Source organism: Lacerta agilis, chromosome 2 (genome assembly GCF_009819535.1).
Source record: "Lacerta agilis isolate rLacAgi1 chromosome 2, rLacAgi1.pri, whole genome shotgun sequence".
Taxonomy (NCBI): Eukaryota; Metazoa; Chordata; class Lepidosauria; order Squamata; family Lacertidae; genus Lacerta; species Lacerta agilis.
The window spans coordinates 53,657,739-53,674,830 of NC_046313.1; the positions used below are offsets into that span (position 1 = coordinate 53,657,739).

The 17,092-nt window shown below is 40.3% G+C and overlaps 1 protein-coding gene across 3 annotated transcripts in view; it reads right to left on the minus strand.

Annotated features, from left to right (window-relative positions):
• Positions 1-17,092, minus strand: part of FSTL4 (follistatin like 4) — a 326,005-nt gene that overhangs the window by 37,692 nt on the left and 271,221 nt on the right. For all 3 annotated transcript variants that reach the window (XM_033140085.1, XM_033140084.1, XM_033140083.1), the window contains exon 6: positions 5,809-5,975. In XM_033140085.1, the coding sequence (XP_032995976.1) occupies positions 5,809-5,975 (167 nt within the window). The remainder of the gene's footprint in view (positions 1-5,808; positions 5,976-17,092) is intronic.

The window sequence follows — 17,092 nt, forward strand, 5'->3', positions numbered from 1 at the left end:
TGAAGCGGCGATCCCTCCCCCAGGTGAGAAAGCCCGATTCCGGGATGCTCAAGCGGCTAAATCTCCGCTGGAAAATCAGGACGGGGTCAAACTCCCAGCTCACAAAGAAAGGAAAAAAACTAAAAGGAACTAAATGTTGCTGTAATAGTAATAGTAATACTTACTGTAACTAATAGTAACACTTACTATTAGTAATAGTAATAGTAACACTTACTGTAACTAAGTTGTAACTAAGCAGTAACTAAGCTGGAAGATTAGCTGGGAAGGATCCTTTTTGCAAACTAGTCCTGAGCGGAAGAGAAGCTGAGAGGAGATCTATCCCAATGAACCTCGGATTTTAATAGCCCTTTACGAAAACAGGGTCTAGAACGGGCAGGATGATTTCCCCCAGAAGCTACTTCTGGCCCCTAACATTACAACCACTGGCTATAACACTGGACATTCCATACTTCAAAGCACCCCCAAAATATAGCTGACAAGAGAGTTATGCATAGCCTCATATGATTTCATTCAGGGCTAGAACTCTGGCTCATATTTATTATTGTTGTTGGTGGTGGTGGTGGTGTTAATTGCACTCAACAGAGCACTTGTTTTATTTAATGGAGAAGGACTTATAAATTATAGCTTTTACCAGTTTTGTTCTGAAAATATTGCTTATTCTTCACAATATCAGAAACATTATTGTAATGATGCTTACAGGATTGTAAAACACAAACCACCGTAGCCTCTAATGAGATCTGTCTCGTGCAAAATCTCCAGTGTCTATCACTTTGAAAATTACTTTCTCCATACTAATCAAATTGTCCCTAATCTTAATTCTCACAATAGACTCACGAGTGATTAATGTAAACACAACCAATAAACATCTAAATTAGTTATGGACACCTAAATCATTTTCTTTGGCCCTCTTAATAATTCATTTCCAGAGACAAGCTGGGAATGTACGTTTCATTAGCATTGTTTGCTCTTGGTGTTACTCCGTGCTGATCAATTCTGTAATTTAAGGAAAGCAAATATGTAGATTTCTTTCCCTCAGGTGAAACTTCCAAATAGTTTCTAGGAAAAAACATAAGAGGCATGGAACTTCTCAGGGAGATATCTATTCTGGGAGGGTTTGCGCTCCCTCTGAAGGAATGAGGTATAAAGCTAAATCATGAGTGGGGTGGCCTAGCCATCACTCAGATTTTTTTTTATTCCTGAGTCCCCACACTGTATCTAGCCTGCATTGTGAGGTCTCCGCACCATATCCAGTCTGTTGTTTTGGCCCTATCCTATCTGTTTTCATGAAACAATATGGAAGTTCCTTTGCTTTTGGTATGTGAGGTACAATTTTGGGTAACTGGAGTTGAGGAAGCTACTGGGCTTCTTTGGTTTTCAAACTTTAAACCTTCGGGGAAGTTTTTCGACATTGACTCTTCTGCCAGCAAGAAGCAGAGGGCTTTGAAGTTCTTTAAGATGGGTGCCAAGCACATTCAAATGCCCTTGCCAGGCCTCTTCAACGTCACTGCTGCCCTGAAGGAACAAAGAGTGTGCCCTACAACAAACCACAGTAGGTGATCACAGTAGTAGTGAGTAAGGTGTCTTTTAGGGAAGTTTGTCTGCTATTAATCATGTCCTCCCTAAAAGAGGGCACGTGTTGCAGTGAGACTTGGAGACTGACCTCCTGGTTGTGGGTGGGTCTATTGGATAGCCACAACACCCGATTGGTAGGTCCTTCATTGCTGGGTTGAATCTGGCTAATGGGGTGCAGTCAAGGGACCTATATATACCTATGCACGTGACCCAGAGCTTCCTCTTTCGGCTTGTGCATCGGAACACCCACCCACCTCTCCCTACTTTTAGGGCATTTTGCGCTTGACCTTGCTATGCCGTCATGTGTCGTCTGTCATTGGGACAGGGGCACGGCAGGAATTTTCCCCACTTGGCTGATTGGCTGTTGCCATTTGGGTTTCACCTGCCATGTAGCAAATTCTCACAACTTGTAAGTTTGCGGATAGGCACTGATTCAGGTGATAGGGATGGGAGAACGGTCTCGCCATCCATATGTGAAGGGTATTCTGTTAAAGGAATCCAGGGACTCAACTTGGTTTGGTCAACTCCCGAAAGGGGGTTGTGCCCGTGCCTGAGTCCAGGGGAGCATCTGGGGAGTGAACAGAGTCTGTTCCCAGGCTTTTCACCTACCTCAGGTGTTCACCCTTGGCGGACCTATGATAGAGCTCTGGGTCAGTGCTACCTGCAAGGGTGCAAGGAGCTAGTTGAACCAGAGCCTATGCAACCACTCACTTTTCTGTAATCAATGAAGTTGTGGCCTAAATTCTGCCAAAAACCAAAACTAAAATTTGAGTCAAATGTGTGTTTATTTAAGGGGGGGAGGTCTCTGGGTCTGAACACGCAAGTGTTAATTCTACTGAGAAATTTCAGGTTAGTTTCAAAGGAATCCCAGGATTCCGAAGAGTACAAATTGTAAATCATTTTCTCCTGCTTTGTTTTAACATTCATTAAGCATTTAACTTTAAAGGTTTGCATATTTGACATCAGGTTCTTGGCCTAGGCAGTAAAGCCTTGCAGTGTTAATGTCCACTGTTAGTATCTTGGATCTGGCAGAGAGAACACCCTTTGCACGCTTGACATATAAAGCTGCTTAACACTTTATGAAGCAATGGCAGTTGCTGCCGTGTCCCCCACAGTGAAAATGTTGAAGGTGAAGGGTAGATGCACATTCCTAAAAGGTCAGGGAAGCCCAGCAGATGTCCTCTCTCTATGCTTCTGCAAGTGCCCTTGACAATTCACATGAGAAAACACCAGGATAACTGTGGCAAATAAATTTATGTGTGAAGTATCTTCTATGTTTGACATTTACTAGGTTTTTAAGAAAAATTATTCTCTTTTATCCTTCTCAGAACTTCACGAAGTAGGTTAGGTTAAGAGAGAGAGTTGTCCAAAGCCAGTCAACTTCATGGCTGGGCGTACCTCCTTTACGTCCCTCAGGTTGGGTCTCCTGTCCCAAGTCCAACACTATTCTGGCACCCTGAGCCACTGCTTTTTCTGCTTTAACTTTGGTCATGTATTCCTTACAAGTACCTCCAGTCATACTGGATCTGTCACGGGTAGTGGTACACGCAAGCAGCCGTAATAAACAAATTGCATGCTGCAATTTGTTAACTCCTGGGAGCATGGCATCGAAGGGGAACTATTGATTTTTCATCAGAGATGTGGGAAGATAAGCTATAAAGTAGTTTCTAAGAACATTTCCCTCCCTGCATTAAATTCCCTGATGCAACCCCCCCCCAAGGCAATTGCTTCCTTGCAGATGACTTTAAATCAAACTTCGAGACGGGAAATAACTTTCAGTATCTGTGAGAAGGGTGGGGGAGAATGATAGGTGATGAAAACTATATTTTGGGAGAAATGACTAAATGTGGATTTGTGGCAATTTGTCCTGTGCAATGAATAGCAAAGGGTAATCTTATTGATATAATGATCAGCCAGCTTGGCTGCATTGGGCAAAATTACAGGCATAGTTATTCCAAGTTCTCAAGTGTACTTGCCGTGGACAAATCCATCCACCTCAGTTTCTAAAATCTGTACATGAAGAAGGGCATTCACAGCAGTTTCAACCATGGGTGTAAGAATTAACATCAGAAAGACAAGAACCACAGCCAGTGGTTTCTTTGTGGCAGTACTCATGAGTATAGAGCACAGTCATCAACAGGCAGCCCTGTTTAGGGAAGTTTTTAAACTGTGATATTTTAAATGTATTTTAATGTTTGGTGGAAGCCGCCCAGAGTGGCTGGGGAGACCCAGCCAGATGGGCGGGGTACAAATAATAAATTATTATTATTAATTATTATTCTCTTGTTGCCCATGGCTGCCATTTTGTTCAGACACTCAATACACACACACACACACACACACAAGATATGACTATTGGCACTTCACTTCCTCCACAAAAAGAGCACAGGCAATTTTAAATGTGCCTCTGTAGTAGGCTGTAGATGTATTGTCCAATTCCGTGTTGTACAAACGCTGCCCCTAGTATACTGCATAGTATCATAATTAAGCTAGTGGAAGCCTTTTAGGGAAGTGAAAACTGTTGTAAATCAACATCTCCACAAGGCAGGGCATTACCAGGATATTTATCGCTTAATGCAATACAAACCATGTCATCTATTTTCTCCCACCCCACTCCATATGAGGTATTGACAACTGAAGGATAAATGATAGTTAGCAATCATTATTCTCATATTTGAAGTTCCTAACTTTTGTGAGTAAATGGGTCTAGCTTCTTTGAAATGCATCCCATGCAGCAGGAGTATTCATTACTATTAAACACTATTTTCCCCCCAATCTAGGCAATCTGGAGTGTTTTCCTGACAATCTGGCATAAATAGACTTAATTACATGTCCCACCAGGACAACATTTTTGTAAGAAAGTTGTGTGATGAAACTGTTAAGGTCTTGGCTGATAAGGGAAATTATTGTGCTGGTTATGAAAATTTCTCATTAAATGAACAGGAAAAAATAATTAATTTTAGTGTCAATCAAAACATCGCATAAAGGAAACAGAAAAACAGAGCAAGGATGTTTTAGTCTCCTGTTTTTAATTTATGTGGACATTCAGGATGAGCTACTCCTTTGTTGTCATATGCTATCAGTTTCTGTTTTGAAAAATTATGGGGTCGTGTTGATATCAGATTCTGTGCTGCAATCCGGGTTCTTATATTGATATCATTTTCTGGATCACTGTTAGCTTTTAGAAAAACAATAGCTTAATTGAAATACAATATGTGGATTTCTACACACACCCAAGTGCCTGAAAATTCTCCAAGTTACTTTGACTGTGCCAGAAGCAGGCAGGGTTTCCTTGAAGTTAAAAGGTACAATTAATCTCCTGTTGCACTTCCAATTAACTAAATTGCTAACCTTATTGTGAAAAGTAGAAATGCAATTGAGTTGCTGCTTGAGGCATGCTAAAAGGGTGGGGAATGAAGTAATTTAATTAACTGACTTCAAGTACATTAAGAAGTATAGTGCCTTTTCCCTCCCCCCTTTCCCCCTCAGTACCTTTAAATAGATCACTGAATAATGCAGGTGTTTGGTTGTTTTTTTAACCACAAGAGAGATAATGCACTGTGTTCAATTTTCAAATTGTCTAACGAAACCTTGGTCTTACCAGAGCATAATGATTTGGAAGAGTTAATGCCAAGAAAACTACCCCTTTCTGACTGGCAAATCTCCCAAATGTGCCATAAATGCTCACAGACATCATTCCAAAATGTTCTGGACTCCTATATTGCCTTAGTAATCATAGTTGTGTTCCTACATGGTTGCTATAATGTAGGTTTTGGGAGAACCCACCCAAGCAGCCCAATAAGGAATGAGTGTGCTCAGTACTCAAAACATTCTGATTATGGAAAAACAATAACTAAAAACTGGGTGGGATGGAAATGGAATGGAGTGTCTGGAGAAGGGGAATAGCAGAAGAGGCACAATTATATAAAAAGGGTTGAGATAATTGTTTGGATAGGGTATTTCCTGGTCACATGGAGAGACTTTTAAAAATGTATCCAAAGATATTTGCTCATATAAATCAATGGAGAAATACAGGATTTTAATGTAGTTGGGAGTGGGCACTAGTGTCACCCCCCCCAATAACCTAATCAGAACAGAGCATGCTCAGTAGGCACAGAAACAAACTTGGGTGATGGAGGAAATCAATAGAGTGACTGGAATGCCAAACAGAAGCACCCCACACTACAACACTTTGTTGCAGACCCCCATTTGTTATATCTGTCGGCGAATACTTACATTAATATCTTCTAGATCTAAAAAGTTCAACACAACCCCGTTGCGTTTCCAGATGATTGGAGGCCGCAGAGGTCCATGGATAGCACAGTTCAATACGGTGCTCAGCCCAACAGTTACTGTGGTAATGCTGACCTTCTGTTCTTCAGAAAGTGTGAGTTGGACCACCTCTGTGAAAGTAATGGAACAAACGTAATTATTATTATTATTATCCATGAAATAAATCTGGCCTTTTCACTGATTGATTGGGGAGGTTTCAGCAATAGCAAAGGTATGAACTGCTAAAAAGGTCAATGTTAGAACAACAGCATGAAAAGGGATATACCTCAATAAACCTAGATTACAATGTAATCCTTTATTTCATGCTTCCTTGGTTGTCAGATAGCCTTCCAGCTATGGTGGGGGGGGGGGAGACAGTATTGTCTTCCATTCTCATTTGTACCCTGCAGAAATCGAATTCAGATTAAATAGACTGTAGAGCAAACTATAATAATATTTACATTTCCTTCCTCAAACTGACAAGCATGAATAAAAGCACAGTTCTGAAGTTTCTAATATGTACTCCTAAAACCACCTGTGGAATTTCCATGCTGGTACCTTTCCTAGGATCTGAGAGATATGTAATGTACACATGACCTTACGCATCTGTAATGACCTGGTGTAGGTACATCATAGTATGGTGTTTTCCCTCCTCCTGTAGGAAAGGGGATACTTTTCCAGGAGAAGCAGCAATATATATTCTGCCCTGGTGGATACTGTCAGTGGATCTTCAAGGTTTCAGAGTGGAGTCTTTCCCAGCCACAACTGGAGATGCTCAGAGCTGATCCTGGTTCTTATTGGCATGCAAAGCATGTGCTCTGCTAAAAGCCATGGTCCTTCAGTGAGGCTTAGATTCTGTACAATTATCTTTGTACAGATTTTGATACCGTACAGGAAGACTAAGATTGCCAATGTTCTAACAGGTTTCCTAATGCCTTTAAGAGTTGCACGGCATGCAGAAAATTAAACTGGAGAAGTGCCCCCCCCCCACCAAGCATGGAGATGCAATGATAGAAGGAGGTTACATTTTTGCCTGCAAAGGAGCTGCTATAAAGGCAGAGGAGGCCTACGAGGAAAAGGTGGCAACTTTGTGTGGGATACTAAGTGGAATGTCATCCAAATTTCTTGTTATTTGGAGAAAATGAATTTGCTCTTGTTTCTTCCGGGGGGGGGGGGGGCAGGGAACCATGTTAAATCGCTTTCTGTGAATTGATTCTTAGCGTTCAAAATTTTTTCTCCTTCCCTTAACATTACATTTTGATTAACACCTGCCCAGTGATAATAACACCAATCAGGATCCCGACATCTGCTCATTTGCCTGCTCAAAAAACAATGGCAGCATTGTGATTTGCGCAGCCAGCTGTTATAAAATATGACAACAAGCACTTTGTTGGGTGTGCCCAGCTTTGCAGACAGGTAAGACACTTGATGGTGGAATTACTGTCAGTAGCAGAGAGCTGTTATTAAGCATTTCAACTAGAGACAGGGAGGAGGGGCTGAGCAATCAAAATGCTTTGTCAAAACCGTAAAGTTTACAGTTTTACCATTCCCTGGTGCATCTTCTTGGCTCAGCATCTGAGGCATTGGCAAAAAAAGGAAGGCCTTGGAGCTGCACCACACATTTAAAAATGCTCCAAACTGAGCTTTCAAGTTAATAGTCCATTGAGGTTGTTGCGATGTTGTTGTTGTTTTTCAATGGAGCAGTTGATTCAACACCTCTTCTGGTACTATGCTGGTCTAATCTATATCTGCCCGACAAACATGACAGTAAGTGCATTGATTCCAGGAGGCATGACATCGCTGGGATTCATGTTAACGCGGTGCCTGTAGATTTCTGTTGTTTTGCTGACTGCTGGATGGATTTTGCTAACTGAAAAGCAACAGCCACGAGGAAAGCAGTAAAACAAGGCGCCCCCTTTTGTTAAAAGAAAAAAAGAGAAATAATAAAGCTTGACACCACTGAAATAAAAGCTTGATGGGAACTTCCAGGAGCCTCGTTGTGATGAAGTAACAAGAGTAATCAGACCTGGGATTGAGCAGTTTCCCAACAAAGCTCACATTTTTCTAGAGGCAGTATTTTTGCCACATGGAAAGATTTAAGTACTTTTTCTCACTTTAACAGCTTTAAGAAAAGCTGTTAAAGTGGCTGAACCAAGCAGGAAACACAGGCTTTAAGAAAGCAGTGGGCTAAAAAATCATTAAATGTGTACACATGCAGCAGGGCCACACATACAGAGTTTTGCGACAACACAACCCTCAGGTTCAGACAGCCTTGGATTTGTAGGGAAGGCAACAGCAAGGATACTACCTAGTTCCTCTTTATAAGTGTCAAGGCTGATTTGCCTTTAAGAGAAAGTTTGATTAGGAATTGAATCACTGGGCAATCTGATCACATACCCTTTGGTGCCTCACAGTTACTTCCCTTTATTTATGTCCAGATAAATTAAGTGGCCACACTGAAGCACAGATCAGGGCATCTGACATATCCTAGGGGTCCTTTAGGGGCAAAGTACCTTGAGCAGCACTCCTGCTGATACAAGAAGAGATAGGCCAAATTATTTACCCTCTCCGTTGTAAAAGGTAGTGGCATGTTGTTAGCTTCTCAATGCATTCACCTTTCCACATCATGGAAAGGGCTTCTTATTGCTAAGGTTTAATAGGCTGGGTGCATTGAACACGAGACACTCCAATAGTGAGCTGATGATATCACCAAATTTAGCAAAGTTGGAAAAGCATTCCTGGACACATAAAAAGGTTCTCAGACTTCATTAGGGGTGATGGTGTCACCATGTAATTAACCAAAATGGATAAATAAATACATCACCTGAAATTGATCTTTTTTTAAAAAACAATTTCTTCAGGGAGAAGTGTCAGGATGTTTTCCTTCGGTTATTATGTCTTATGCTTTAGAGCTTTTATTTCTAATGATTGCAGATGACTAAGAGATCATTCTGCTTGGTGAAGGAAAAGTACTCTGCACACACTGAAACCCTCCTCTGTTTTCATTAAGTCTTGTTATGGAGAGGCACTGAAATGTGACCATTTGGGGTTTGTGAGGGGAGAGAGCTCTGATTCAGAGTAAGTTCTGAAATTCAAAAATGTAAATTCCACTTAATAGGAAGATCAGAAGTTGGGAGCCTCAGGCCTGGGGGCTAAATGCAGCCTTCCAGGTGCTTCTATCATCATCACCATCATCATTTTTTATTTGTATGCTGCCTTTCCACAGTTAAAAACAATGCTCAAGGCGGCTTACAACATGACAAGATTTACATAGTTACAAAAGTCATAAATAAACCACAGAAAAAATACACAACCAAATGGAAAACAATTTCCACATAAATCAAAATCTAAAACTAAGAATACAGCATTAATACCACAGTTTAAAATGACATAGGTAAAAAATAACAGCAATTTAAACAAAAAACAAAAACAAAGCAAAACGAAGACCTCTCTGCCCAGCAGCAGCAGCAGCAGCAGCGGCAGCAGCAGTCCTTTATCAAGCCCACCAGGCCCCGCCCTAGGCCAGGTCATAGCTGTCAACCTTTTCCTTTTTTTGTGGGGAAAAAAAAATCTATGGTGTGTGTGTCTCTCTCTATGCAAAACCCTTCAATATTTCCCTAGCCTACTGTACAAAAGTAGAAATGGCATCAGTTGCTCTATCCACTTTTTTTTGCTTGTGGGCCCAAAGACATGCAGCCCTCAGATGTTTGCCTGGTGGAATGTGGCCCTTGAGCTGAACAATTGCCCTGTACTAGATGATACTCAAATATCTTGTTTTCTGTGGCACCTGAGCATGAGTCACAGGGCAGAGGTTATCAAGTGACGCTTTGTTACATGACAGAGTACGACCTCAGTTGCCAGGCCACATGTACATTTGACTCTGTAGAGTGCACTTTGTGAAGAGGTCCATGTCAATACATTTGTTGTGTTTTCTGCAGACATTATTGAGCAAGTAAAACGAGAATTGTGCATGCCCTTGGAGCAAGCCATTCAGAAACAAGGTCGCATTTACTGAAAACAAGTACCTTTCATTAATGGACTCTAAAGTGGAGGGCACTGGAGGGCAGATTTTCATAGTGCAGTAATAGAAATATGACTCTATGCAAAATTTTGCCCTGGAAGCCAATGTTCCCTCTGTAAATCGAGATAAAGTCGGTATAATTTGGATTGCTGGTCAAAATTGCCTCTCTGCACCTTCTATCTTTAGTCAACGATATTACGGCTTGATAATTGCAGCTTCTGACATCCTGTTGTGATCATTTCTTCAGTTTGTGCTGTCATATGCATCACTGGTTATATGTGCAACAAAAGTACCGGTAGGCATTTGGTGCCCAAACATACTTTTTAATGAAAACACTGCTATATTTGGAAGGTACTGGATAGGAAAAAGAACTAGTAATTAGCATAACACGTAACATTTAGTGGCTTTAATGTGGGTTGCTTTCTTTTGAAGAGGTATAATAAAGTAAGGGTACACTCATTGGATTTTATGTCTTTTAATAAGGTTTCCTTAATCCTGTTTCTCACAATGACTTGGAGTCCATGAAACACTTCTAAAATCTATCAGCAGGCTCTTTATGAACACACTTTTGTTCTCATGAAATTGGGGCTGGAAGGATCTGTCACTACCACTTTTCTCTGTTTCTCATTTTCTCATTTTTCCAATCTTTTCTCATTTTTCCAATCTTAAATTCAGTTCTCAACATTTCTGCAGCAATTTGGGTTTTTTTTTTTTTGGGGGGGGGGGGTTAAGATCTTCATGTGACTTGCACATTTACTTCAGAGAGACCTTGACTCCACAGTTGTTGCAACTCCAGTCTAAGTGTCCAAAGTTACAGTCTGTGATGTGTTGTAGAAATAATAATAATAATAATAATAATAATAATAATAATAATAATAATAATAATAATAATAATAATTTTATTATTCATACTCCACCCATCTGGCTGGGTTTCCCCAGCCACTCTGGGTGGCTCCCAACAGAATTATTATTAATAATAATAATACTAATAATAATGCGATAAAACATCAGACCTAAAAAACTTCCCTAAACAGGTCTGCCTTCAGATTACTTCGGATTACTTTCTGTTTATGCAGCCTGAGGACGCGGACAATGTGTCTGCAGCTCTGCACCTGATCACATGCCTTCTTGAACCCTGCCCCTCTTCAGAACTAGCAGAAGAGGCATGAACGGTTATGTACAGACCATTGCTAGTTATGCAGCATTTAAGAAATTAAAGGTTGTGTCCAGTGCTGTCGGTCTGCTAGCACAAAAGCCCTTTTGCTAGTGGAGGTGCCTTTCACAATGTTGTGCAACGGAGGAAACCAATGCAACAGGTCCACTGGTGGGATCATTGTGCAAGAAAGTAACCAGCATCAAAGGCAAAAACTGGATACAAACAGCCCCATGTGATTCTAAAATCCAATGCCTTGTTTAAGTTTTCAGTACAGTACATATTAAAGTCCAGAAACCCTTGCATATTCCCCCTATATTTTCTTTCTTTCTTGAAAGTAGAGCATCTTTAACAGAAAGGAACTGCACTGACTTCAGTAGCAAGCTCTGCATGCTAATTGAGTCAGGTATTACTAGTTGTGCTTTTTTATCACAGAAATCTTTTCTCTGCTGTCATCTACAGCCCACCAACGGCAATCATAATTTCACAATGAAGACATGTATAATTGAGGTCATTACTGAGAGCAACCTGGAATTGAGCATCTACAGAACAAAACTCACTGATTTAGCATGGCTTAGAGATAATTTACATAGCAAATGTTGGTCATAGGCTTTACTTTTCTTATGCTACACGGTAGTAGTACACCGAGAACTCAATTTTCGTTTTGAAAATGCTTTTTGTATCTTTAATTAGATCTTTTCTGCTTAAACTCCGGACATATCATTTTGCAGCGGATTGTTACTAATTTTTAATTAGTCTTGCATTTGCTCGTAGATGCCTTTCAGTGCTTGAAATAGTGAAAATAGTTTATTGTGTGTATCGGGCATGAATCTTCTTAAAGGATTATTTACTAAGATTATTGTCTGAGCTCAGAGTAAATAATGCCTGGACTTAGTGAAGGTAGAATTTGTTCATTAAAAAGCCAGAATATTTCATCTCAAAAAATTAGCGACTGCACTTTGTTTTGGGTTAGGAAGGAAATACTGTAGCCCCTTCTAAAAATCAGCATTTGACTTTAGAATCTTAAAATAAAAGTGCCTCTAATGAGGGGGTCAGTTTTTAAGTTATTTATCAGATTTATGGTGCAATACAATTAATGGGTGTTACATCCCATTGGTTTTAAAAGGACATTTAATTATATGCCAACTTTTCTGCAACAATTTGCAATTTTAAAAAATACAATAACCCATATGAAATTTCATCAACATTTTAGCACAAATTTCTCCTAGTATGTACATTTTTGTATGCAGTCTTGACTAACAGAAATCTTTTTGCAAGCAATTTCCCCTAATATAACGCATGTTTGCATGTTATTTTCAACTAATTTATCCATTTACATGCACACACCTTCCCCTAGTATATGCATTTTTGTACACACTGCTTTGCAGGTGACCTGCATTACAAAGTTTGGAGCGGTGCAAATGCTTAAGATGACTGTGTTTTGGTTCGATAAGTGTGAATTAGATAGTGTCTCATTAATATGCAAAGTAAATCAAATTCTCCCCGCCCCTAGTGGCAGGATAGAAAGTTGCTCCAATTAACAATTTTCTAAAAGTAAAAGATAGTCCATTTGGACCACTTTGTATAATGTAAATATGGAAGGGATATCAGATTTGGGTGCATACTTTGTTTTTCAGAATCTCAATTTACAGATGGGTTTTACTGTCTTGTTATTTGAGCAGAGCTTCTCCAGTGCTTGGACTTATGTGAGAGAAAAAGAACTGGATGGGTGAACATGTATAATAAAACGATTTCTAAAATCATAGTACAAATGTGCTAATCTCAGCTATATTTTGTAATTGCCATAATTCAAAGTATTAATGTAATGTATATATACTGCCTATCAAAGGTATGCTGCTTCAAAGAATGTTTTACAGTAAATTCTCCACTAAATTAGTAATGATGTTTTCTGAGGCATTAAAAAATGCATAACAGTGAGATGGTACTTAGCAGCTTAAACCTTGCCTGCCTATCCTTTACTCGTGAAGTCCACAGGCTATGACTCTTTGAGCTGTGCTTCATCTTATGCTAAAAGTGTAAAATTTATTCTGTCAATCTTGTCTTCAGAAAAAAAACAAACTCCAATTCAGTCTTTCCTTCCTCCCCACATCTATCCAGAAGCTGAATCCTTCCAAAAAATAAGGACAGATTTGTAGTTATGGCAGATGCTGATAAGAAATGGAATTTACCTCATCTTTTGTGCTGAGGATCACATCCCCATAGTTGTAATCTCTTAACTGGAAGTGGATGAGGCCAGAGTTGGTAAGGAATGGGTCTAACACCAAAAATGGGTATTCTAGAAGCGGTGGACCCACTTCTTTTCAGTCATGCCCTTCTCCCTCTGACACTCCCTTCTCTCCCTGCTTGCTTAACCTTTTTTCTTCCATTCATTCTTGCTTTTCTTCCTCCAGAAAAATTGCCTGGACAACAATTTAGGTTTTGCAAAGATAAATCTCAGTGGTACAGATGGGATCCCTCCAGGGCTGGGTTTAGTTTTGATGAGGCCCTAAGCTGCTGAAGGTAATGGGGCCCTTTAAATGTCCAGCTGTCCTTTGTCAACAACAAATGGTTGCTGTTTTTTGTGTTGAATGTATGCTATATGGTAATTTATAGACCTAATAGGTATCTAACCAGTGATATTTTAGGGAGCAGGCTAGCAGGTGTTGTCCATTACTTACATCATAGGAGCCTACACAATACAAAACACTTTTGCTGAATGTAGGTTTTATTTTATTTGTTTTTTATCTTATATTCTGGAAATGTACATCCAGGTTTTTTCCCTTTAATTTTTTTGGGGGGCCCCCAAGACAGTATAGCTTGTTTAGCTGATATGTAAATCTGACACTGGATCCCTCCCTTCCTCAAACCCAATGAAGGTCAGGGGAGAGAGATGGGTTTTTATTGTCAGTCCAGTGCAAGAAGGAGGGAAGGCTAACCCTTCATTGCCCAGCTGCCACTCCAAGGAAAATCACCTGATATGTGGCAATAAGGCTTTCCATCCTTTTCTTTCTATCAGCATTGCATATTGTGGAGACAGGATAGTTACGGTAACTTTCTGCAGGTACCACAGTGATGAAAACTGCCCCAATGCAGTACAAGGGGTGGGGTGGGGGGCTCTCATTGTTCAGTTCAAAGAACTATCAATTCCATTCTGAGCAAGTCTGAAAGAACATAGGAAATAATTCAAGCTGGGGGGGGGGGCATTCAAAACAGAATCAAGATAAATAATTCATCCAAAGACTTAACTTTAATGGGCAAGTGGACATGTGTTAAAACCGATAGTAAAGAGGTCAATTGAATCCTACAAGATGAGGAAAGGGGGGAAAAGTTTGACTAGAACCAAGACAAATCAGCTGCACTTTTTCAACATGCAGATGCACTTTTCAGGCCATGTTTCAGGCCACATTCAGTGAACATGGGTAGCGGGGAGCAGAGCTGCGGTGAAAAGCGCTGATCTCCCAAAGGTATTTACTGTCTGCACAAGTGTCATTGGAAAGGTGTTACTAACAGCTTCCATATTTTTAGAAGCACATTGATTTATTATTTTATTTATTCATATCCCACCATTATCCCTGTGCAGGACCCAAGGCAGCTCACAATGTAAATTAAAACAAATACAACTAAAACACACAATGATATAAATATTTATAAGTAACCATATTGAAAACAGCACTGAAAACCCATATACACGTAGCCTACCACCACTACCAACGGAACCCATCCTTAGCAGACCCTGTGACAGCTGTTATAAGTGGCCTAAGGCCTATCTGAACAAAAAAAAAGCGTTTGTCTGCCCATGAAAGGAAAGCTGAGTGTATGCCAGCCTAGCCTTCCAGGGGAGGGAGTTTCAGAATCTAGGAGCAGCCACCAAGAAGGCCCTCTCCAAGAAGCCACCCACTTAAAAACAAAACAAAAAACCACCAGCTAGTTGCCCTTCTACCTTTGATTCCATTTCTTTATCAGAGCCTTGGGGAACCATGAGCCCAGAGAGTAGTAACTGGATACTGGCATGAGGGAAATTTAAAGTCTACTTTTGCATGTTATGTTAAACCAGGGCTATTTGTGACGGAAGCAAACTAAGAAGCTGTGATCAAATTTGGCTTCCTGTGACATCTGTCCTTGAGATTGTGTTTCATAAGCCAACAATAAACTGTGCTTTAAGCCTGGCTAGCTGCTTGCTCACACTGTGCTAAGCAATTCAAGACTTTTTCAAGTATTTGGGATTGCTATTTTGTTCATTTTCCTTTCACTATATACCGTGTTTCTCCTAAAATAAGACACTGTCTTATAATTTTTTTTCCCTCTACAAAACACAGTATGGCTTATTTTCAAGGGATGCATTATTTTAACCGCGTCGCATCGGTACGCTGCGTAGCCACGCCTCTCCAGGCTGTTTTAATGGGAGGTGCCGTGTCACTATGGCTTATTTTCGGGGTATGGCTTATTTTCGGGAAATGGCTTATATTTCACAAATGCATAGAAATCCTGCTATGGCTTATTTTATGGCTATGTCTTATTTTAGGAGAAACACGGTATGTGGAGGTGGGGGGGGGAACGCTCTCAGCTAAACCAGGATCTGGTCCCAGGCCTCCTTTCTCTCATTACTAGTTTGGATCTCTGGAAAAAAAACCCTTGACAGAAGCATTTCTTTGGGTAAGGTAGACAGCACCCTTGGGAATATAACTGTTAACTTTACCATAGGTGTTTAGAGATTGCTGGGAGCCAGTCAGGATCCTACAGTTGGCATACATGTCTTTTATTTTTTTATTGCAGAGTGAATGCTTTCGGGTGGTAAAAAAGACAGTGGCATGCTGGACAGATTTGGCTGTTGGAATAGGGATGCATTTAGCAAGTGTTGCTACACAATGCTGCATAATTTCTTGATCTTCAGCTCTGGCTCTTTATGCTGAGCCCACGACTCCCTTCCCATTCTGCCTTCCATCTTTATCCAATATCACAGCCTAGGGCTCAACGGCTATGTTTTGGCTGTTGTCATGGCAACACAGCTGTTTCTCTTGAATATGAAACCTCCGTAAACCAACTTGATCATATCCACACATTATCAATTTTTACTAACACTGTAAAATTGCTAATGGCCAAACGACTTTCATAAATATTACTGAGTGCTATTGGTGTGGGGTTGTATGGATGTGTGTGTGTGTTAATTTTTGGCCACAGCAGTATACATCAACACAGAACAGCCACTGTAGATTAAATATGCCTTCTTGTTCTTCTGTGCTCAGTAAGTGGATATAAAGCTATTTACTGTCGGCAGGAGAACAACACATAGGAAAGAGCAGCAATGAATAATGCTGTATGCAAACAGCAGCATGAGGCTCAAAGGCTAGCATATCAAAAAAAGCAGGGATGGAAATCTAGGTCACGTTTGGTTATTTCAGTTACCACTGATATATGTATCAAACATGCAGCTGCTTTCACAGTGACTGGTCTTAGGGCCAGAGGAATGTGCATAGAGAAATATTGTCTCTACTGAACAGAGCCTCCTGACCTCACCTACCCAAAAAGATTCCCACCAAGTTTTTTCATTTGGGTTACTGCAGTGGACTGTGGCTTTGTTCTAAATATGATATAATAACTCACTTGATCAAAGTGGGAATGGAAGGAAGAAAGAGGCAGGGGAAAGCCACAGCATATCCTGTAGTACATCAAGGAAACAATTTTAGGAGTTCTTGTCCAATGTCTTCTGAGATACTCCTAATTTAAAATCAGGTGATGTTGTGTTTTATTTTATTAAAACATGCATGTCCCCCCCTTCTGGTACACATAGTGGCTTACAACATTAAAATTACAATTTCATTAAAAAAGCAAAATAGAACAACCAAGGAGTTAAAATCAAATATAGAAATATTGCCTGCCACATACAACTAAAGTCTATGGGACAGAAATAGTTCTCAATAACCAACAAATAACAGCCATGGAAGGCAAGGTGTTCTATACTTAAGATACAGCCAACGAGAAAGCCCTTTCTGTTTTCCCATTCAAACGTGCTTCCACTCCAGGTGGGAAACAGAAAAGGGCTTTTCCTTCTGATCTTGGGGAGTGAGCAGAATGGT